The 23,553-nt window shown below is 44.3% G+C and overlaps 1 protein-coding gene across 3 annotated transcripts in view; it reads left to right on the top strand.

Moving 5' to 3' along the window:
* NFKB1 (nuclear factor kappa B subunit 1) overlaps nt 1-23,553 on the top strand; it is a 278,175-nt gene that overhangs the window by 231,496 nt on the left and 23,126 nt on the right. For all 3 annotated transcript variants that reach the window (XM_029597052.1, XM_029597051.1, XM_029597053.1), the window contains 3 exons: nt 7,269-7,438; nt 10,890-10,992; nt 14,208-14,332. In XM_029597052.1, the coding sequence (XP_029452912.1) occupies nt 7,269-7,438; nt 10,890-10,992; nt 14,208-14,332 (398 nt within the window). The remainder of the gene's footprint in view (nt 1-7,268; nt 7,439-10,889; nt 10,993-14,207; nt 14,333-23,553) is intronic.

Genomic DNA, 23,553 nt, shown 5'->3' with positions numbered 1-23,553 from the left:
GTCAGTAGGTAAATACTAAAATTATCACCCACCTGCATGCAAATGATAGAACATCGTATACAAATTAATTAAACTTTAGTGGGCACATGAGGTATGCTTTCCTTCATGCTCTATGTTGCACATGTCGGTTAAGCCCTAAAATTTAACACCCACCTCAGAGTGGGTGTTAATTTTTAGCTTGCATGCTGCATCTCGAAATCCCTGGTGGTGCCTTTCATTATGTCATGGTGCTGTTAGGTGGTGTCATTCGCTGGTGCAGTGCTGCCAGCAGAAGGGCTCTCAATGTCCCTTCTACCGCTGAAAATTGGGACCTGCTGGAATGGTAAGGACTCATTCCAGAAGGGTCGGGGATTGCAGTTTAATTTTGGGAGGGATCCAGCCTTCATGTTTGAAGGCCTGTTTGGGTGTGGAGGGTTAGGACGGTTAGGAGCAGACCTTGATGGGAAATTGGGAGAGATGAAATCCCTTGTGCTAACTGGCCCTCTCGCTTTGGGCTAGTTAGAAGACGGGATTTAGATAAGCACTGCATGCATGCTTTTTGAACTCTTGTTGAAGAGACTTCACTTTAGCATTCATGCAAAAAACTTTAGTACATTCCACACCGTGGCATTTTAGAATGGATGGTAAAATGTTTTCCAGCTGCACGCTCAAGAGAAATTTAGGATGAGCTTTAATGCATAGGCCACACAGAAAGCCAAATGAACTATACATTTTCCTGTAGACACCGAAAGGGTAATATTCAAAAGGACTTCTGCAGGTAAAACAGTGCTTTACCCACAGAAATGGTCCTTTTGAAAATCACCCAGCCAATAGGCTCATAAAATTATATTTATTGTGGGGAAATAATTGGGGGCAGTTGTACTTACGGACATAATTTGAGTTTGGAAAGCATGCATATAAATTTCCTTGAAAAGTTTCCCTGCACACAGTAGCAGGTTTAACCTTGTGCAGGTAATTTTCAAAGTTAAACACGTGTAGTATGTACACTTTGAAAACTGGTGTAACTAAGGAATATGACAGCCTGCAAATTTATTCAGGGTCTTATAAAATTACACTCAAAACGGGAGAAACCTGGCCCAGAGACAGAAAGTATTCTCAATTTAGGTAAAAACATAAGACTTTTAGCTAAAATGTTTATCATACGGAGCAAGTAAGATGTTTTATCATGAAAGGCTAGGAGGATGTGTCCCCAGGCAAAATCTCAACCACCTAGCAAGCCCGGACATGGTACCAAGTTCTTTTACGTGTCTGGCATCAGGATTGTGTTGGCTCCCCTTAGATTCCCGAAACCTAAAGACCTGGTTCGTCTTTAGGAGAGAGACATGCTGAATTCCCTTGCTGCTTTTCCTTTCCAGTGATGCGATGATGTCGTTCTGTTAGTCAGTGATGTCTCTAGAAGGCTCAGCAAGATGTCCCGCAAAGGCACCTGGGAGAAATGCCAGTGTTGTCAGCCATTTGTCTGATGTTTCTCAATCTCTTCCATTATGCCATTAGCCACTGGAACCCCCAATGAATTATACAGGGACAACTTTTAAACTTTGTACCATTTTCAAAGCAAAAGTGCATGTGTACTTTGACTTTGAAACTTTCCACAGGTGCACAAAGAACCTATGACCATTAGCACCAGCTTTTTCTGTGGGTGCTTGAAAATAGTATCTACATGCGTTTTGTTTTTTCTTCCCCAACCTAAATGCGCCCCAGGGAACGCTTTCTCCAAATGCAGCTAAAACTCCCTTCGTTGTTCCACAATGTGCAGACTTTCAGCCACATTGAGGGAGTGTGGTTTTTAGATGGACAATTTACACACACAAATAGTTTTGAAAATTGTCCTCGTAGAAGAACTGGTTCAAAAGAGAGAAATTAGCAGGGGAGGGGGGAGATAGGTATTAGCAGGACTCTCAAGAAGACATTCTGACCGCACCTCTATCTCTGAGCAAGACTTGCAGATGTTGCCATACTGGGTCATACCAAGGTCCATCAAGCCCAGTATCCTGTTTCCAATGGTGGCCAATCCTGGTCACAAATACATGGCAGGATCCCAAGGGGTAGATAAATTCCATCTCAGGGATAAGAAGTGGATTTCTGCAGCTCCACCTTAATAATGGTGGACTTTTCCTCCAGGAATTGTCCAAACCTTTTTTTTAAATGCAGCTACAAAAATAGCTTTCACCACGTCCCCTGACAACGAATTCCAGAGCTTAATTATGCAGTGAGTAAAAAATTATTTTCTCTTATTCGTTTTAAATGTATCACTAGTTTCCCTGTACGTACCCAGATCATTCCAGACTCCTGGGTTTTGCAATGCTGCTAGCAGATGGAGACAGTAAAGTTTTACTGACACTGTGCTTAACCCAGTGTGCCACCTGCAGTCCCCCAGTATTTCTCTGTCTCCAAAACCTGCAGTCTCGAGTATGTAAAAGAAAGGAAAAGAGAAGATAGATCTATAGTTTCTCCCGGGGGGGGGGGGTGGGGGGAGTGGTTGTTAGGTCCTGGTGGGGCCATCCTTCCTGGTTTGAGGCAGACTAGCAGGGGGTTGATGACCCTTGATGGCAGCTCACTCCGAGATTCCCATGGGGGTGTACATCTGGTGGTCCAGATCCCTCATCCCTCACGAGGCAGCATTGGTTCCGCTGGCAGCTCTGCATTTGGAGACCCGTCGGTGCAGGGAAGTATTGAATTTCTGTTCTTTGTACTGGGGCTAGTGACAACAGTAGATGCAGTTTTAAAGCTTGTTTAAAAAAAAAAAAAAAAAAAAGCAAGCAAGAGCGAATGGGGGGTAGTGGAATCGTTGTGGCAGTCACTCGGGGCCTTGATCGCTGCTTCAGAACTGGTCACACAGGGGTTTCCTGACGTTCATGTAAACGGGGTGGCGCAAGAGGCACGCTGCCCAGGCCTCATGGCAATGGCGTGTACAGACTCGCGATCATGCCTACATTTAGACAGCTTGTATTCAGTGTGCATTCCTGGTTGGGAATGTGAAAAAACAAAACAAGACCGTAGCCTTGGAAAGGATTTTATTCGATTGGATATGATCAGCCCGACTCTGGCCAAAGTTTCGCCCTTTTATGGCTACGGTCTTGTTTTGTTTTTTCACATTTGTGGCTTTTCTAGACCGCTTACCGTCCTGCTTTGTGGGTCCTTCCTGGTTGGGAAGGCACTTCAGGGGAGCCCAGCACTAGACAGACGGCTAAATGAGCCTCACGAGTTCTTGCAGGAGAAGTCCATTAATGGCTATTAATCAAGTTTACTTAGCTAATAGCCATTGCTATTAATTGCATCAGTAGCATGGGATCTTATTAGTGTTTGGGTAATTACCAGGTTCTTGTGGCCTGGTTTGGCCTTTGTTGGAAACAGGATGCTGGGCTTGATGGACCCTTGGTCTGACCCAGTATGGCAATTTCTTATGTTCTTATGTTACACGCTTTTGCTAGGTATTAATGCTTGTATATTGGGGATCCGGCATCCACGTGCTTTGGTGAGAGTGTTCTATGAGCGGAATTCTCCAGATCCCATACAAGTTAAGGGGAGCTTAGGTACACACATCCCTTGACTAATCTGGGTACATATAGGGAAAGGAAAATTGGTTCTTACCTGCTAATTTTCATTCCTGTAGTACTACAGATCAGGCGCAAGCATACATAAAGGGTGGAGTTAAAGGCACACACATTTAGGTAAATCACAGCAGAAGAATGTGCGGCAATCAATTAAACTGGACAGTAGCACTATAAATGAAGCATAAACAATTTAATGAGTGCACACACCAATAGTGCACAAAATTTGAATACTAAGCGTAAAAACGTAGTTATACAAAGCCCCAATTGTTTATGCTTCATTTATAGTGCTATTGTCCAGTTTAATTGATTGCCGCACATTCTTCTGGTGTACTACAGATCAGCCCAGAGACCTGCTCATTTACTGGGGGGGGGGGGGGGAGTCCACCACTCTCACTGTTGCTCTGCATATAGTGTGGAATTCTTGGAGATTTTCAATGCTGATCACTTATGTTAAATTTGGGAAACGAGTTTTCCATTGTCTTTTTGGGCAACTTCACCTTCCTCCAGCTCGTTGGAGGGGGGAGGGTGATTGCTTAGAAGTTTATAGTTGTTGCTGTCATCTTGGCTTGGGTACAGGTCAGTACTGAGGGACTGCAGGTGGCATACTGGGTTATGAACAGTGTCAGTGAAGCCTTGTCTCTATCTGCTGGTAGGGAGGCAAAACCCAGGAGTCTAGACTGATCTGTGGTACTACAGGAACAAAAATTAGCAGGTAAGATCCAATTTTCCTAACTTCATTGTGTGTCCCCTAGTCTTTGTAATCTTTGAAAGAGTAAGCGACTGATTAACGTTTACTCATTCCATTCAACTCATTATTTTATAGACCGTAGTAGCGCTAATTATCAGCCTTCCTTTCCAGAGCTCCAGCACCACCGTATTGCAACCAAACTCCATCAATCACATCGGGCAGAAGAATATGAGTCATGCTGCTATGGCCTGAGCCTGGGATCAGCCCCCAGTGCTATATTGCTAATAGTCTCCATCCTATTTAAAATGAGATGCTAGTATTTTCATTGCTTTTTCTCCATTTTTTTCAAAAAAATAAACTTACAATTGTCTGGAAAATTTAACTGACAGTAAGCCCTGCTTTTGTTGAACATTACTTGCAATATCGAGGTTTGCCTGCAGAAGCGGCTTTAGATGCCCACAGGATGGTTTAAGGATCAAAGACAGTTATAGGGGGTCACATTTCACAGCTGGGACAGGATTTTAGTGGTGGCGTACCCAGAACTGAATTTTTGGGGGGAGCCCAAAGTTAACATGCGTGGGCAGTAGACATACAGATCTAGGCCCTACTAGTTGTACTTTTATCAGTAAATAATGCCTTAGCATGCACCATACAATGGATTTCTGAGTAGTTTGCAACAGCTATCATGCATCAGTGACATTTTAAAATATTTTAATTCTGTTACTTCAAGCACTTACCAACATTAAAAATTCCTTATTAATCGATATTAATTTATTTTATATTTATTGCAGTTTATAAATAAACAATATCATGTAAAAAGTAAACAAAGAACACTTCAAAAACATCATATCCAGTCACCTAATAAAACAAATATCGATATTGTCTTTTATGAATCCTCTTTTCAAAAAATGCATAAAACTACAATAAAACAGCAATAATCATCATAAAAAGATTTATAACAGGTACAGAACAGAACTAGGATATGGAAAAAAAATTAAAATTCCAGTGTCATCTCAGTGACAGCAAAACAAATTCCCTTCACTGTGAAGTAACTAAACCCCTGCAAATAAATACCTAGAACCTTACCATACCATAACAGCAGTAACTCTCAGGACTCAAACAGAAGCAATTTTATCTGTGAAAAAGCAGCAAGATCAACATTAGACCAGGCCCTAGAACACTAACTAATGCACTACTGAATGGGCACATGGAACAAACCAGACTGCTACATATCCCTACAAAGAAACTAGATGCTAGCCAAAATACTGCATCTCTGTGTCACATGCACATCACAGACAAACCCTTACCTAAGACAGAATAAGGACTACAAATTAGAAAGAAACATGGAGACAAAACTGAAATGAAAAGCCTGAGAAACCAGACTCTGTGAGCACTGGAATTTAGACGAAAAAGCAAAATACAAGTATATAAGAAATGCACATTCCTAAAGATGGAATATTCCAATCGCTGAAAGGCAAAATACTTTTTTTTTTACCTTTGTTGTCTGATCTTATTTTTCTAATCAGTTGGTCCCAGTCTCTTTTTCCCCCTTGACTGTCGTTTCCTTGTTCCTTTTTCAGGGTCTCTTTTATTCTGTCTGTCTTCTATCCTTCCTCCTTCATATAACACACTCACATGTTCTCTCACACACACATGCTTTCTCTCACAAAGGATCCCATTCTTCAATGCTCTCTCTCACATACACACAGGTTCCCACTCCCACACACACACACTCATATAGGCTCTCATTCTCACATGCTCTTTCACACAGGCTCCCACTCCCACAAACACACTCATAGACTCTCACATGCTCCTACACACTTTTCATTCCCACAAACACAACACACAGGCTCTCACGCTCACATGCGCTCTCTCTCACATGCAGGCTCCTGATCCCACTTCCATACATAAGTATACACATCCAGGCTCTTACTCTCATATGCAAGCTACCACTCTCACACAAAGACACAGGCTCCCACTCTCACATGCAGGCTCCCACTCCCACATACACAAGTTCTCATTTCCACATGTTCTTCTCTGTCACACACAAACTCAGGTATGCTGTCATTCACATCCGCTCAAGCAGGCTCCCATTCACAGCCCCCCAAGCAGGCTCCCATTCTCACACACACACTCGCAATGCACGAGATCAGCATAGAAGCACTTCCTGGCTGCATAGGGTTTGAATGCATAGGGCCGGCACACATGGAGGAGCAGGAGAACGAGCACCTTCCAGTGATGATGTTGGTTTTTTTTCTTTGACTGCTGGCCTCTCGGTCCTACTCCTCTTCTCGGCAGCCTCATGAGGCCTTTTCCTCGTCTTGGCTGCAATGGGATGGTGTCGACTGGCGGCCTCGCGGACCTCTTCTTCCTCTTGCCCAGCATGTCCACTACAGCCCTGTGACAGGGCCTCTCTTTTTGGTCTGCCGGGCAACGCTGATTAGGTGGGCCTGAGCCCAATGTGGGTGGGCCATGGCCCGCCCCGGCCCACCTGTGGCCAAGCCACTAGATTTTAGACCCTAATTACATTCTTGCCCAAATACAGAGTGACGTGTGCTTAATCTGTATGTGTTTGTAAACTGACTTTTAAAAATCTGAATTGCAAGACATGCAGGTAAAGGAGATCATGTTGCATGCAAGTTAGCAGGTTTGTTGCTCTGTTAGTGTTAGGTATATCCCAGATAGCAGAATAAACTAAGCCCGGATTGGCCAGGTCTGACTATAATGTACAGTAGTTCTGCTTCAGTCTGATTAGAGGCAATTCAGCTATGAAGACCTTGCACTGGTGGTTCAGCACTTGGATACCTACCTACCTTGACACCTAAATAAATATTTAATTAAAAAAAAAAACCAATGCAGCAAACTGTGGACCTGTAGTCATCTCTGCACAGCAAATAGAAAGTTAGAAGAAGCACTCGGCAGTTTGAAACAGGACATGAGCGGAAAGATAAGAACCGTTTTGTATTCTTGTTGCAATAACTCGTTGTTCTGTCTCTCTTAACACACGATTATTTTCTGTTTTGAAGGTTTAAGCGCCATTCATATGGCAGTGATGGCAAACAGCATGCCCTGTCTGAGGCTGATGATCACAGGGGGAGCTGATGTCAATGCGCAGGAGCAAAAATCAGGGAGAACTGCCCTGCACTTGGCTGTTGAACAGGAGAACGTGTCCTTGGCAGGCTGCCTCCTGCTCGAGGTGAGCTCCGTGCTGAAGTGTGGGGCTCGATTTTGGCAGTGCATTTACATTTATCGGATGTGCCTGATGTGAAATCAGCATCTCCCAAAAGATAACTTTTCATGCAAGATGATTTTCCCTTGTAACTGCAGGATTTATTCTTTGACACCCCACCCCCCTGCTGACACAACCTGAGGGGCCCACCAGGGGTTCAGGCATCTCTGATTCTTGGTACCTGAAGTTACAGAGGAAAATGTGTAGTGGAAATCTCCATTAAAAAATGTTGAAACTTGCATTTTTGGAACTTTTGGGAGTGAAAATGGAACTTTGCTCCTCAAAGAGGAAGATAACTTATTTTTGTACAGCTCTAATGAAGAGCCTGGAACAGAGAAAAGGACCTGGGTGCCAGAGGAATCTCTTATTATACATGCAGATCCCAGATAAGCACACACCATGAGATTTTACATCAGGAGCTGAGATGATGTGGGCAGCTACCAAACAGTTCTTATTCTGTTTGAATCAAAGTACAGAGAGATCCATATGCAAAAGCCATGTAGACAGATTACTCAGAAATTATCTGTCTAACCCCCTAGATTCATCAAAATGCTATAATATATTTTTATTTCACAGCTTGCAAAGGGAAGGGGAGAGAGAGAGACTATTTCTAAGGCCTTCATATAGTACTCAACTATTTATATCTCTATAGAAAGGCCATCTAATAGCTCGAGGTGAGATGTTGGTGCCATCAAGCTAATGCGAGAGAACATAATGCAAATCTCAACTTTGTGAGACTTTCCTCACTCCAAATGACATCAAATCTTCACCAAGGTGTACTGTGCTGTCCGTATGTCTCACTCTGCATGTAAAAGTGGCCCCTAAACCACCACCAGCACCTCACCCTGGCCCTTCTATAGTGATTGCAGTCTTTATCACAAATTGCACTACGGCTGTTTCGGGCAAATCACACAGCTCAATGCCAGGAAAAAAAGTTGTAGTTATTTCCAGCGTTAGAACCGTGCGATAGCATGCGTTATGCTATCGCATGGTGCGATATTGCCCATCATTTTCATTAATTCCACCCAAAGGCCTACCCAATCCCGCCCTTTCTAAAGCTTTGCATTCTCGCCGTACGGTAACCCAATTATCGCCATAATGCATTTTGATGAATGAGCCTGTAAATGAGAAAAATAGGCATATCCAGCCACTCATCTAATTGAATTATAGCAGGCCTAAAGCTATCCGGCCTTGCGCTCCTTCCTTTCCTGTTTTGCCATGCTTTAAAAAAAACAAAAAAACAAAAAACCCAACTTTCTGCCATTCTTTTCCCCATCCTCTCCCCACCCAAAGTAAAAATACTACAACCTACCCCCCAGAAACTCAGCCTGGAGTGAAGTAACATCCTACTTGCTCCCAGCCTCCCTCCCACAAAAATAAACACAGTATCTTGGTTTGGGGGTGGAGGGAATTGCAGTAGCTCAGCCCAGTGGTGCCAAGGTGAATTTATTAAGATGGAAGGTTGGAATTGGGCTGCTAGCCCACTGAGTTCTGCTTTTCTCTGTAACAGCACTACTTACCCAGAAATCTTTTAAAAATATCCAAGCAAGTAGGAAGTTATCCAGCCACACATGGCCAGATAACTTGAAAAGCGAGCCGGCTATTTTCTAACATAGGCCTGGATTTATCAAAATGCACTAAATATCACATGCGATAGGAAAAGGGGCGTGTTTTATGGTAATAGGCTGATTATCGCAAAGTGCCGCAGATTGCGATAACTTTTTCACACTTTGTGGTAAGTACCACAATTGTTGCAATTCCTACCTACAACCATTGGGGGTGGAGGGGGGGGGAGAGAGAGAGCCTAACTATAAGGCCCTCATACTAGGGAGGTATTTATACCTCTATATGAGGGCCACCTAGCTACTCGAGGTGATGTTCTCTCAACCTAGCTTGATGGACTCTCTACCTGGGTAACATCAAGCTAGGTTGAGAGAACATTGCACAAATCTCATCTTTGTGCGAGTTTCCTCACGCCGAAGGTCATCAAATCTTCACAAGAGTGCACTGTTCTGTTCATATGTCGTACTCTGCATGTGAAAGTGGCCCCTAACCCCTACACTAATACCTAAACTTCACCTCGAGTAGCTAGGTGGCCCTCATATAGAGGTATAAATACATATAACTAGGCAGTCTCTCCCTCTCCCTCTCCTTAAAATACTGAAAACACTATTTGCAAAAACATTGCAAAGTGCATTAAAGCCATATCGCACGGCTTAACGCAAATGAAAAAGGTGTAGTTAAAATCCCGCCTCAAACTCCTCCCCTTTTCCTAATTTGCATAGCGCTTTGATAAATGATCTTCATAGCTGGTTAGGTTTTGAAATTATTCAGCAGGACATTTATTTCACTGAATATATGGGGCAAGATATGCAACTAACTTTAGCTGGATAACCTTCGCCGCTTCGTACTGCCAGCCCCTTCTCCCCTCCTCCCGGAGCAAGGCTGCTTTTCGCGCCCTGCTTCGGGAGGAGGGGAGGGGGGACTGGCAGTCCCGACTTCCTGGTATCTGTCATTTCAAATGACATTTGAAATGACAGATACCAGCGTGGCGTGAAGCGTTAGGCCCGCGCACCCAGGATACTGTATAGGCGCTCTATCCAGTAAAATGGGTTGCGCGGGCCTAACGCTTCACGGACCCTTCTTAGACGCGGTTTACATTTGCATAAAATTATTTTTCAGGATCGAGCGATAGGTGAGCTGCACTGTGCGTGCGGCAACCGCAGGTGCGCCGGGCACTAACGCAGCTCTTCCTACCGCTCGGTACTGGATAGACCTGTTTGGCAGGCATTAATTTCTGAAAGTAAAATGTGCGGCTTGGCTGCACATTTTGCTTTCTGGATCGTGCAGGAATAACTAATAGGGCCATCAACGTGCATTTGCATGTTGCGGGCGCTAATAGTTTCGGGGGGGTTGGACGCACGTTTTTGACGCGCTATTACCCCTTACTATATAAGGGGTAAAGCTAGCATGTCGAAAACGCGCGTCCGATAGTCTGTAAATAGCACAGACCACAACCAGAACACTGTATGTCGCAATTTTATGGTTTGAATACTAAGGGAATAGTTTTTAAATCCTGCTACTAGCGTGCAAACTACTTTTTAAATGGAAACTCAAGACAGGGATTTTAAAATAAACCCCCCCTGCATTGTCTCTGGCTCTACCCACAGTGCCCCTTTGCATCATGGATACTTTTACCCAAAGGGGGTGGGGGGGGCAGGAAGCAATTTCCAGCTAAGAATTTTACCCGAATAACTGCTTAGTTACTGAGGTAACATCATTTGAAAATTGTGCTGTACATCATGAACTTATAAGTCTGCTAAAGTGCTAAGATGGTTATCTGTGGAAGTAACGGTTGTGCCCAAGGGTCTGTAGCCGAGTAACATGCCGAGCTTGCTCTCTCTGAATGCTTTCCTAGGGTGATGCGTGTGTGGACAGCACTACATATGACGGGACCACCCCACTTCACGTAGCAGCAGGAAGAGGATCCACGAAACTGACAGCCCTCCTCAGAGCAGCAGGTAGCAGGACCCTGGCTATTGTTTGCCTGCATTTTCTCAGGGTGCAGGGGAGGGATGTTTCCCTCCTGAAGAAAATCACTGCTTCGCGTTCTCCTGAAGCGTGGCATGGTGTTTCCTAGCATGATTATTGTACCCAGCAGCTGTCGTGTGTCTTGTTTAAAGTTTAGAATTCAGATTATTTCAAATGGATATAGCCGGGTTTTACACATTGTGGTTTTTATTTAGATGCTGGTTTCACGTCCTTTTTTTCCCCCCCTATTTATATGCTTTTTGGAGGTAGTACTCAGAGTTGGGTGGGGGTTGCATGCATAAAATTAGGATATGCGCACAAATATCCTATTTTATAAACCTCAAAAGTGCGTGTGTATTTGTAAATGTGAATGGGGGGGAGGGGAAGTTTAGGGGTGTTATGGGTCGGGGTCCAAAGTATGCTCGCAAGTTGCTATTTTGTTAAGGGGTGTACACGTGTACATTACCAAACGTGTCCTGAGCAGTTAAAATCGCACTTGCCTTTTGTCTAGTTTTTGGGTAGGGGTTCAAGGTGAAGGGCTGGAGGGTCTAGGTGAACTGGTGGAGGCATCTGCGACTTGGTGATTCCAAATATGTGCGCAATAAGTATATTTAGAAATGGCGTATGCACATACTTCAATAAAATACCTTCTTCTGGGTTAGTAATGCACGTAATTTTATAAGACGGGTAGAGAAAGTGTGTGTACCTGCATTACAAGCATTGGCACACACTGAAATATATGCATGTACTTTCAGGGCAGAAATATACTCTGTTCTATAAACTGTGCTGCTCCCATCACAAAATTTATAAAATACTAGCACAAATTTCCACAGGCAGACAGTTTTGAAAGTTGGGCTCCCTAATGATATACTCTGTAATATTTGTATGTAGTGAGGCCGATATTCAAAGTGCTAGATAGCCGTATAAGTAGGACTTATTTGGCTATGTAGGGGCTGCTGAATATCCGGTTATGTTCAGCGGCTGCTAGATAGCAGGATAAATTGTGGGCAAATCAAGACAGCACTACTTAGCCAGATAAATTATCAGGTTAAGTACCGATATTCAGCCTTAAGCAGATAACATGTCCAGGAATAACAAGTCTAAACTTAGACAGATAAGACTTATCTACCTAAGTAATGCTTGCTATGGGGATATTCAGCAGCATAGCCGTGCTGATGAATATCCCATCTAAGTTAGCCGGATATGTCTAACCTGCTAGGTTTTGAATAGCTACCCCAGTATATTTTTAAGAAGTTCTGAATTTTAATGTTTTTAAATTCACTTCTTTGAGCAGGTTCAGATACTTGGAAAAGTGGTAGATAAAGTTGTAGATAAAATTAAAGATGGCTATAAACTTATGATAGCATTTTTTTCTATCTTGTAGCCAGTTGTGAAGTAGATGTCTCTGACGGCACTTTTCATTTATATAGTTTCCATTTTATTTTTGGTGCTTTTGAGTGTTTTATGGGTGCCTTTGATTGGCATGCTGGCATCACATGCATCCTGTCAAAACCAGTTTAGAAAGCAGATAATAAACTTTGGCTCTTAGAATATATTCTGTTTGTTCCCAATGTCAGCATTCCTTTCAGGAACCCACAGTCAAGGTATGAAGGACTTAAAAAAATAGTTACAATTGAAAACAAATTAAAGAAATTATATATATTGGCTTATTTCTTTGCAATTAGATACAAGATAGGAAAAAATATAAATGTGCTGTGGCAATCAAAAAAACAAACAGAATATTAGGATTTATTAGGAAGGGAATGGTGAATAAAACGGAGGATGTCATAATGCCTCTATATCGCTCCATGGTGAGACTGCACCTTGAATACTGTGGTCACCACATCTCAAAAAGGTTATAGCTGCACTGGAGAAAGTGCAGAGAAGGGCGACCAAAATGATATGGGGCATGAAACGGCTGCCCTATGAGGAAAGGATAAAGAAGTTAGGGCTGTTCAGTTTGGAAAAGAGATGACTGAAGGGGGGGTTATGATAGAAGTGTACAAAATCCTGAAAGGACTTGAACAAGTTAATGTAAATCAGTTATTTACTCTCTCAGATAATAGAAGGACCAGGGGGCACGCCATGAAGTTAGCAAGTAGCTCATTTAAAACAAATCGAAGAAAATTTTTTTTCACTGAACACACAAACTCTGGAATTCATTGCCAGTTAATGTTACTGGGTTTAAAAAAGGTTTGGATAAGTTCCTAGAGGTTAAGCTGCTATTACGGTAATTAATAAACAATAGTAGCTTGTGATCTATCTAATGTTTGGGTACTTGCCAGGTTCTTGTGACTTGGATTGGCAACTGTTGGAAACAAGATGCTGGACGATGGACCCTTGGTCTGACCCAGTGTGGCATTTCTTATGTTCAAATAATGGAGTAGATATTCAGTTGCCGTCTGGCTGAGCAAGTTAGCCAGACAAACATATCCTGCCATCTTGGCCAAGATATTCAGCTGCGCAGCCACTGAATATGCTAGTCTATTTTATAGTTAGCTGGATAACTTTATCTGGCTACCTAGAAGGCAACCAAATAGCTGTTCAAGATTTATCTGGCTGACTAAGCTGGATAATGCTGAATATCAGACTTTCTCTGGTTACTAAAGCTTTTTTCCCATTCTATACCTATGGGGAAAAAAACGTAGTAAATCAAGCCCTAAGTTAGCCAGATCAGTGGCTCCGCCCCAGAACGCCCCCATCCCTCCCCTCAATTATCCAACTAACATTCTAGCCAAATAGAGTAAGCCGGCTTAACGGCGGATGCTGGCCATGGCCAAATAATTCAAACAGCACCATTTAGCCAGATAAGTCCGAACTTAAAACAGCTAAGTAGCGCTGAATATCAGGCCCAATAATTTTTTAATCTTTTGCCCACCTTTCCAAATGAACACTCATGGTGGCTTTAAAGCATTATTGGAATTCAGGTACAGTAAGTCCCTTCCCCAAAGAGCTCACCGTCTTAAGAGGGCACCTGAGGCAGTGGGAGATAAGAGCTTCCCTAGGTCACAGGAAGAAGTGGTTGCCTTGAGTTTACTTGCACAGCTCCTTCCTGTACCTGTTGGAGAAACCGTTGTTTGGGTGGAGAAGGTTTTCGGCACGAGAACAGGATTTCTTGAGAAAAATAGTGCAGTCCAGCAGACCCCATAGTAAGCTCTTGTGGGGCACACGTGACGGATTCATCTTGTACTGTCTTGCTGTGCAGGCGCAGACCCTCACCTTCAGAACTGTGAGCCTCTCTATGACCCAGAGGATCTTCCAGATGAGGACAGTGAGGATGAAGGCATAGTGCCCGGAACAACGCCCCTGGACATGGCAGCCAGCGATGAGGTGAGTTTTGCAGGCCTTTTGGTATCATGGCTTCTTTTAGCCATAAACGCCCTGTGTGTGAAAGGTGGATAGGTGTTGCAGTTGGCAGGTAGGCCCGGGCTCATTCGATGCAGCTGTTATTACTGTGTGAGCGTACATTACCGGAGAGATCCGGGGGTGTGGGAAGGGGGCAGGGAGTCCGTGGGTACTTGTGTACCTGAAGGTCCTGGTTGATCATTTAAAAAAAAAAAAAAATCTACATGGGCATAGGAAAGAGGTAGGAAAGGTACATGCGCAGATTTGAAAAATGCCATTCTGCATAGGTTCTTGACTGTCCCCAGAGCACCCTTATTTAGTACATCTCTCAAACAGGCCGATGTAATAAGACCGCGCTGAAATCCGCGCTGACTTTTCTGTGCAGATTTCGGGGGCGCTTGGCAAAAACCAGCGGCAGTGCAGGATGTAATAACCGCATATGCTAATTAGATACGCACATAAATTCCACACACACCAAACGCGCCATGTGAACACCCGCGATTGATTCTCTGGGTGAAAGCCTTTCTTTTTAAAAGAAAAAAGAAAAACTTTAGTGGTCCGGTAGTTGTTGTGAAGGTAGGTAGAGCTATATCTAACCACTTCATGATCGGATTCTGACTGCCAGCGAGAGCGTGAAAGGCAGCTCAGCGATCCTGCCTCATTGAGAAGCTGCCTTCTCTCTACCAGTTTGATCTACCGCTTGGCTGACCCGCAAAAGCATCAAAAAACCGGTCTCCACACCGGCACTTTCACTTAATGCTTGCCCTAACTCACGTGCTAAAAACCTGTATTTAAAAAAAAAACAAAAAACCCTTACTAACTCGATCTCCCTGCTAGCGTGGCTCCCAGTATTGCCCGAGAATAGATAATTGCCTCCTTTCCATTCACGTGCATTCACGCAGGAAAAACCACGGGTCAGTAAGCGCTTTTTTCCCATGCACAAAAACCTTACTACACACCCATATAGTGCTTTGCACGTACAAACGCGCAGCAGCTTCAGCACACTTTATTGCATCGGCCCCCAAAGTATGTATGTTCTGAACCCTGCAAACTCTTTTTAACCACTTTGAGGAAGGCAGTTTTCAGGAAGGACAATTTACCCGGGTAAATGGCTTTCAAAATTGTGCTCCCTGAATCAGGGAAGAAGGAAATGGATGGGTGCTGAATTCATGGATGTTGAAACATTGCACGTAAAGGAGACTGGTGTTTAGCTTAAAGCAGAGATGCATGTTGTATGAAGAGGTCTGAGCCTTTTCTTTTGGTTTCAAGTGACTTTGCCAATAGTTTAGACAAAAAATAAAAAAGAAAGAAAAAAAAGTGTGTTGAATTTTGGCATTGTTACTGGTATGAATTATAGCCAAGGCCCTGGGGTCTCCTGCAGCAGCTCAGGGGTAGATTCTTCCACAAGGGTAAAAATTCTGTAGTTACCTCTTCAACATTGTTCTGCAATTGTTGGCATAAATCTACAGAGGTTACATAATTGAAGGAGAAAGTTTCCATTTGTCCAAGTATACTTTCCCTTTTGAAAACTTGCCTCAGATTCAAAGTACCTGCAGTTCAGATTAGGTTTCTCCGTCCTCCGCCTGGCATTGGTTTCAGGGATTGAGTATAGGGCATAGGATCGAGGCTCTGGCTGTGTCGAAAAGAAATTGCACCTAAAAGGCGCGAGGGATCCCACTCTGTATTGAGCAAAGCCTGCTGTTGGTGCGATCCTCCCTTTAACAGACTCGGAACAGGCAGAATTCTGCCAAGCTGTACAGGATACAGAGGGATGTGAGAAGCATCTGTTGTGCTCTGTGTATGAAGATTATGACGCCATGGCTAGTACTTCGGCTGCTTCTGTCAAAGGTTGTGATTGAAAGCAAGTGACCTTCATGAAGATGTGCATGACTGGAGGATGTTGCTTGTATTGGGAGAACTTCTTTAATCACCTTGTTGATTAAAACCCCTCCTATTCCCTAAAGACTTTAGAACTGACTTACAGGCACTTGTCTTATCAAGATTAGACTACTGTAACTCACTATTCTTAGGCCTTCCCGCAAATATTACAAGACCATTGCAACTTCTGCAGAACTCTGCAGCTACACTCTTGACAGGTACTAGAAAATCTGAATATATCACCCCAATATTAAAAGAACTTCATTGGCTGCCAGTCAAATACAGGGCCCAGCATAAAATCTTATCACTAATACACAAAACCCTCTACAATGAAAAAATTGAATGGCTAACCTCTTCACTTCACTTCCACACCCCCTCAAGAACCACCAGATCAACCGGAACAGGGATGCTACCAATTCCTTCCCCTAAAATTGCCCATCTAAATAATGTAAGAGAAAGAACTATCTCTATTGCTGGACCCCTTCTATGGAACTCTATTCCACAGGAATTATGACTAGAAGCGGACATCAAATAATTTAAAAAGGGGATTAAAACTTGGCTTTTTAAACAAGCCTTCCAAGAGCTGTTAGCATAATTATCTTACACTTCTGATTTAATACCAAAGTAATGTATATTTTTATTTTTATTATACTATCTCTACCCTAACTATACTACCTCTCTAACGGCTCGATCCAGTAAGGCCGCGGTAGAAACAGTGCGGCAGTGTCAGGCGCACCCTTCCTCCCCGCCCGCACAGTTCTCTTGACCTAGCGCCTGATACTCTCTTCTAATCGCATGCAAATGCATGCCGCGGCTGTGAAGCGTTAGGGAAGGGTTATGCCCGCGCAACCCATTTTACTGTATAGGCGCTTAATACAGCGCCTATACAGTAACCTGGGTGCGCTGGTACCTGTCATTTCAAATGTCATTTGAAATGACAGGCACCAGGAAGTGTAAAAAACAAAATTTTTAAATACCTGTCGGAGGGCCGCTTGGGACCAGGCCGGCGGCAGGATCCGGGGGGCGGGTGGTCGCGTGTTAAATCTAGGCTGCGGGCGGGTGGGCGCCTGTTCCAGGCGGCAGTGGCGGGGGCGGGTGGACGCGCGTTAGTTTCAGATGGCCGGCGGCGGGAGCCGGGGGGCGGGTGGTCGCGTGTTAAATCTAGGCCGGGTCGCACAGACGCGCATTCATCCAGGCGGAGGAGCCGGCGGCGAAAGCTGCCGGCTCCTCCGCCTGGGTGAATGAATGCGCGCCTGTGCGACCCCTGCGATTCGGTGCTCAAGGCAGTCACATGCCGTGACGTCGGGCGTCGTGACGTCACGCCTTGAGCGCCAAATCGCAGGGGTCGCACAGGCGCGCATTCATTCATCCAGGCGGAGGAGCCGGCTGCTTTCGCCGCCGGCTCCTCTGCCTGGATGAATGCGCGTCTGTGCGACCCGGCCTAGATTTAACACGCGACCACCCGCCCCCCGGCTCCCGCCGCCGGCCGCCTGGACCCACGCGGCCCTCCGACAGGTATTTAAAATTTTTTTTTTTTTCTGACAGGTTTTATGTGTCCCACAGCATTACATTTTCTCGATCATCTCTGTATCGTTTTTTTTTTTATTGTGTTTTATTGTTTTTGAGTATCTTAAGCGGTGTCGATGGATTTGTTACTAGACTCACAGTCCTAACACCTACTAGGGGGAGGCGGTAAACTAACACGTTAAGGCCGCGGCAAAACAGCGGGTTACTAAGGAGATAATATCAGCGTCCGTTACAGTATCTGAGGGGAATAGCTAATTACTTCATTATACAGCTAATTCGTTCATTTACACATCATATACATGCTGCGTGCGGAAAGGGTTATGTGTCTATTTTACGAAGCGCTAAGGACACGTGAAACTGGAGACTGTATCGCTGGATCGCCTTACTCGTCTGTATTGTGCGCTCCCAGCACGTTACAGACGGGGAATCTTTAACCGCACGTTACTGTATCGACCTGTAAGTGTTTAAATTTTGATTATTTAGCATACTATTTAGTTTGCTATGTTAATTATATTATGAAATAATGTATTTACTTCTTTCTTCTTTGGAAATGCAAATAATTTTAAATGATTCATTGCTAACTACTGTAAACCGATTTGATATGCTTGCATGAAAGGTCGGTATATAAAAATTATTAAATTAATAAATAAACAGCATCAGTTCACCCTACAAGGAGCCAGCTGACAGCCCAATGACAGTATTTTTTCTATAAGCGTCCATTCTTCCAAAGATACCCTTTTTGCTCTTTTCAGCATCCTCAGACTCCTCCCATTCTTCAACAGCAGCAGCTGCCTGCTAGAGGCTAACAGAGAGAAAAGTGTCAATCAAAGGCCCAACAGCAGTCGCAGCCTAAGCCCAGGACCAGTTTTTGATACCGTTGAGGCTTGCCTCCCTGCCTTTTCCAGTGTGGCTTTCCGAAATGGATCCGTGTCACCAAGGACTAGTAGGTCCTGAAAATTGCGGAGGCTTGTTGCTATTTATGTTTTTCTCACCCTCCTCTAACCCAGCGGGCTTCAGGCTTCAGCTCTAATCCCTTTCAATCTGCCCATCTCCGGCTGGAGGTAGAGTTGCTCCTGCAACAGAAGGCAATTGAGCTTGTCCCTTCTCAGGAGTGTGGCCAGGGGTTCTACTCCCAGTATTTCCTGATCAACCGTTAGGGTTACAAAGATTTGGCAACATGAGATGAGGGCATCCCTTCAATGGTGGATAAACCAGGAAGTTCTTAAGGTGGGTCTCTCGCTGCAAGTCCCAGTGCATGAAGTGTCTACTGATGCTCCCACCAAGGGGTGGTGGAGGGGACGGACACATAGAGGTCATGTGTACCCAGGGGTTGTGTTCTGCACTGAAGAGTCATCTGTTGGTCAGTCTGCTGGAGCTGCGAGCTGTCAATTATGCACTAAGATAATTCTCTCTCTTGCTGTCGGGCAAGAAAATATTGATCCAGATGGACAACCAGGTAGCCATGTTCTAAATGAACAAGCAGGGAAGTACGGCCTCATGTCTTTTGAGCAGAAGCACTCCAAATCGGGTCATGGGCCTGTCATCACAACGCCCATCTTCAAGTGGCTTAACTTCCAGGAGCCCAAAACATGTTGGTGGTCTGCCTCAGCACAGTGTTGCAAACTCCTTGAATCAAAGGGTCGTGGATGAGTTGTACAATCTTTGGGGAATGCCGGTATTTGACCTGTATGCCTCAGAGGATAATAAAAAAGTTAAGCAGTTCTGTTCCTTGCCTCCAAGCGGCTACATTTCAGCTCCCAATGCTTTTCAACTAAACTGGATAAATGGTCTACTCTGTGTACCCACCAATTCCTCTCATTGCCCAGACTGGTCCAGTAGGTCTTTCAGGACGAGGCAGGATTAATTCTCATAACACTGGCATGGCCACATCAAGTGTGGTTATCAGACTCCAATTTTGTTGGGTGGCTGTCTGACTCTCATCGTACAGGAGAGCAGCACGCTCTTCCATCTGAACTTACTATGTTTGGCCCTCACAGCATACATATTGAATGTGTAGTAAGTAGTCTTCTTCCTCAGGAGGTGATTTTGGGTAGAAAGCCTTCTACGAGGAGATCCTACAGGTTCAAGTGGAAGAGGTTCTTAACTTGGTGTGGGACCCAGCCGGCTGCATCCTTTCTCTTGTGGCCCAAGAGACTTGCCTCAGTATCTGTTCTTCCTCTTGTCCGAAGGCCTAAACACCTCTTCAGGTAAAGTTCATCCGACTGCCATTGTGGCATATCGCCATCAGGTGGAAAGAGCTCCAATCTCCCTCCATCCATTAGTATCAAACTTCTTGAAGGCATGGTGGCCTTTCAAGCCTCTGGTCAGTAAACCTCTAGCCTTGGAATTTCAGCATGGTCCTTGCACAACAATGAAACCTCCTTTTGAACCTCAATAGATTTAAAGTTTCTTAGTGGAAAATATTGTTTCTTGTTGCCATAACTTCAGCTTAAAGAGTAAGTGAATTACAGGCTCTGGTTTTGTATTCACTGTACCTGCAGTTCTTTCACAACAGGGTGGTTCCACATACTCACCTTAAGTTCCTTCCAAAAGTGATATCTGCATTGCACATTATAGAAACTAGCATGCTGCCTGCTTTTTTTCTGAGACCACATGCACACAGAAAAGAAAGGGTTCTTCACTCTTTAGACTACCAGAGAGCTCTAGTACAGAGCTTCTCAATCTTTTTTATATCAGGGGAAACTTACAAGTTTGCTTGATCCTCATGGCACACCGAACCAAATTTTACAATGTCACATGTATCCCCTGGTCACTGGTCATGTGACTGTGAAAATGCCAGAAAATGTACTTTTAACTCAATTAAACCGCACTACCTTCCCTCCGAAAGGGCCAACCCAAACAGCACTCTTTCTCTCTAAACCCAACCTGCCTCAAGATCCAATCCCAATCTCCTCCTTTCTAGTGCCCAGTGTTGCCTTTTTAAGGATTGATTTGCTGTATGCAACAATTTTTGGCTACATTACCCTGTGAGCACTATTTTCTTTAATGCAAAAAGCCTATCAATTTTATGCTCACAGCAACCCAATCCTTAAAGGGAACATTGGCTAAGTCCATCCCTTGCTTAAAATAATCGCCTAATATCTACTAACTGCAGTGAAAATAAGATGAATATGAAAAAATATTTTCAGTAATAACATTCAAAATAGCTTTCTGCATGTAGGTGAAATTAATAAAGAGCACAGTTTTGTTAAAATAGAGTTGAAGAAGGGACGGCCATAATGCCCTAAAAGCCAATGATAAGTACCATCATTTTCACAGCAATAATTAAAGTTGTTCAAGACAGACCCTCACCAAAACAAAATAGAAAGGCCAAGAAGATTAAATAGAAATGAGCTAACAAAAACTGAACCACAAGTCCGACTGTATTATGCAGTGCAACAATGGAAAAACAGAAACATCATCATTACTTACAAAACGTCAAGCAATAAAATCAAGACATAAAACATTCATAATATTAAAGTCATACTAATAAAAAGAGTAAATGTTAAAACAGCTGACAAACATCCAATAATTTTAAAAAACATGTTATAAATTTCCCAAAACACCAATAAAATTTTTCAAAACAGTAGAAACATCAAACACCACCCAGTAATTAAAATAAAAATGATTTTAAAAACTCCTGCTCTCCATAATTGGGATCTTTTTATTTCCAGTCACCCTGAGATTGTCATGGATTGGGGGAGGGAGGGCAGCACAAAACTTATCTTCTCTCTCTCTCAAACACACACACAAAATACATATTCATTCTCTCACACCCTCCATCTCTCATGTACATGCCTATGATCTCACACATACAGGCTTTCTCTCCCTCACAGACACATTATGTGTATGTGTGCCTTTGAGAGCCTGTATGTGACACACAGGCTTTCACAGGCACACATGCTCACACAGGCACACGCAAGCAGGCTCCCAATATCTCTCATTTTCTCAGAGGCACACACACAAACAGGCTTCCAATCTCTCTCTCTCTCATAGGCACGCACACAAGAGGCTCCCAATCTCTCTCTCTCTCTCTCTCATAGGCACAAAGACAAGCAGCTCCCCGACCCCATCAGGCCTCTTTCTTCTTTGACTGCGAGTGGGATGGGTTCCACTCATGGCTTTGCTGGTCCTCTCTTCTTTGGCCACAAGTGGAATGGGTTGCACTCGCAGGTTCTCTGAGTCTTTTTCTTTCTCTTTGGCCATGAGCAGGTGGGTTCCGCTTGCAACCTTTCTGGGCCTTTTATTCTTCTTCGGCCATGAGCGGGATGAGCTTTGTTTGCGGCCCCACCAGGACTTCTTTCTTCTTATTTGGCTGCAAGTGAGTGGACTCTGCTTGCAGCCTCTCCCGGGCCTTTTATTCTTCCTTGGCCATAAGCTGGATGAGCTCTGCTCGTGGCCCCAGTGGGCTTCTTTCTTTTTTTTGGCTGCGAGCAGGTGGGCTCTTTTTGCGGTGCTGCCAGGCCTTTTCTTCTTTGGCTGTGAGTGGAATTGACTTTGATCCCAGCTCCACGAGGCCTCATTTTTTTGCGAGCGGGATGGGTTCCTCCCATGGCCTCTCTGAACCTTTTTCTTTGGCCGCGAGCAGGATGGGCTCCAATTGCAACCTCGAGCTGATGGGCTCTGTTTGTTCCGCCGCCAGGCCTTTTTCTTCTTGTTCGGCCGTGAGCGGGATGGGATCCGCTCGTGGCCCTGCCAGTTTGTGGGGTGGACGGTAGCAAGAGTCGCGTTTAGCCAAGTGTCATCTCCTACTGCCACTAGGCTGGTTTCATGATAAGAACTGTGAGATTGGCCCCATGGCAGCAGGAGATGATGTTTGTTTAAATGCAACTCCTGCTGCTGGGGCAAGGGGGGGTTAGGATAGGGAGGTGTGTCACCATTGGACAGGGGATTGGTTTATCTCTGCCCAATCCGATGTTTAAAGTTGGGGTGGCACTTGCCACACCATAGTGATGCCTATGGGTTGGGGATTCACTGAATCCCTTGAAGGCCCTGACCGCACACCACTGCAAGCAAAGTAGCAACGTTAATATGGGAGAAAGGAGGGGGAAGGGAGACCACCGTGGCACAGTAGGGATCTTGCTGCAACCTACCAGTATGCTGGAAAACAGTGGTTGAGAAGCTCTGCCCTAGTGCATTACTTGAGAATTCAACTTGTCCGTTGAGACTCTCAGCTGTTCGTATCCTTTGATCCCAATAGATTGGGATGGGCAATTGCCAAAAGAACTGTCTTAATTGGCTAGTGGACTGTTCTGCACTGGCTGGCTTACAGATTATAAACTCTTATCAAGGCTCATCACATGAGAGCCATGACAACTTCAGTAGCTCATCTAAGGGCCATTTATATTGAAGACATATGCAAAACCGCTATTTGGGCATCAGCTCACACCCTACTAGTGTCTTGACAACATGTGTCGCAGGGACAGTAGTTTTAGACCAGCAGTTTTACACAGCCTGTTCACCTATTGGGACCGGGTTACCTTTAAGTGAGTACTTCTGCAATGCAACCCTCAGCTTGGGACTCCCCATGCATGATAGTTCATGCCTGCTTGTCAACTGAGAAAGCAGAGTTTGCTTACCTGTAAACAGGATTGTCCATAGACAGCAGAATGAATTAGCCATTCTTAATATCCACCTACCTCCCTGGTAAGTTAACTGTTTTTCTAAACCGTAAGCACTGGTAGAGACTGAGGGTATCATGAGGTAGTCTGTGCATGCAGGAACTCTGGCACATGCGCAGTGAAGTCTTTACTGATCTGTAAGAGCTGGGTCTGTGTTGTCTCCATCAGATAATGTCACCC

Source organism: Rhinatrema bivittatum, chromosome 1 (genome assembly GCF_901001135.1).
Source record: "Rhinatrema bivittatum chromosome 1, aRhiBiv1.1, whole genome shotgun sequence".
NCBI classification, from domain to species: domain Eukaryota; kingdom Metazoa; phylum Chordata; class Amphibia; order Gymnophiona; family Rhinatrematidae; genus Rhinatrema; species Rhinatrema bivittatum.
The sequence above is the reverse complement of the archived record's forward strand: the minus strand, read 5'-3'. Positions and strand labels throughout refer to the sequence as shown.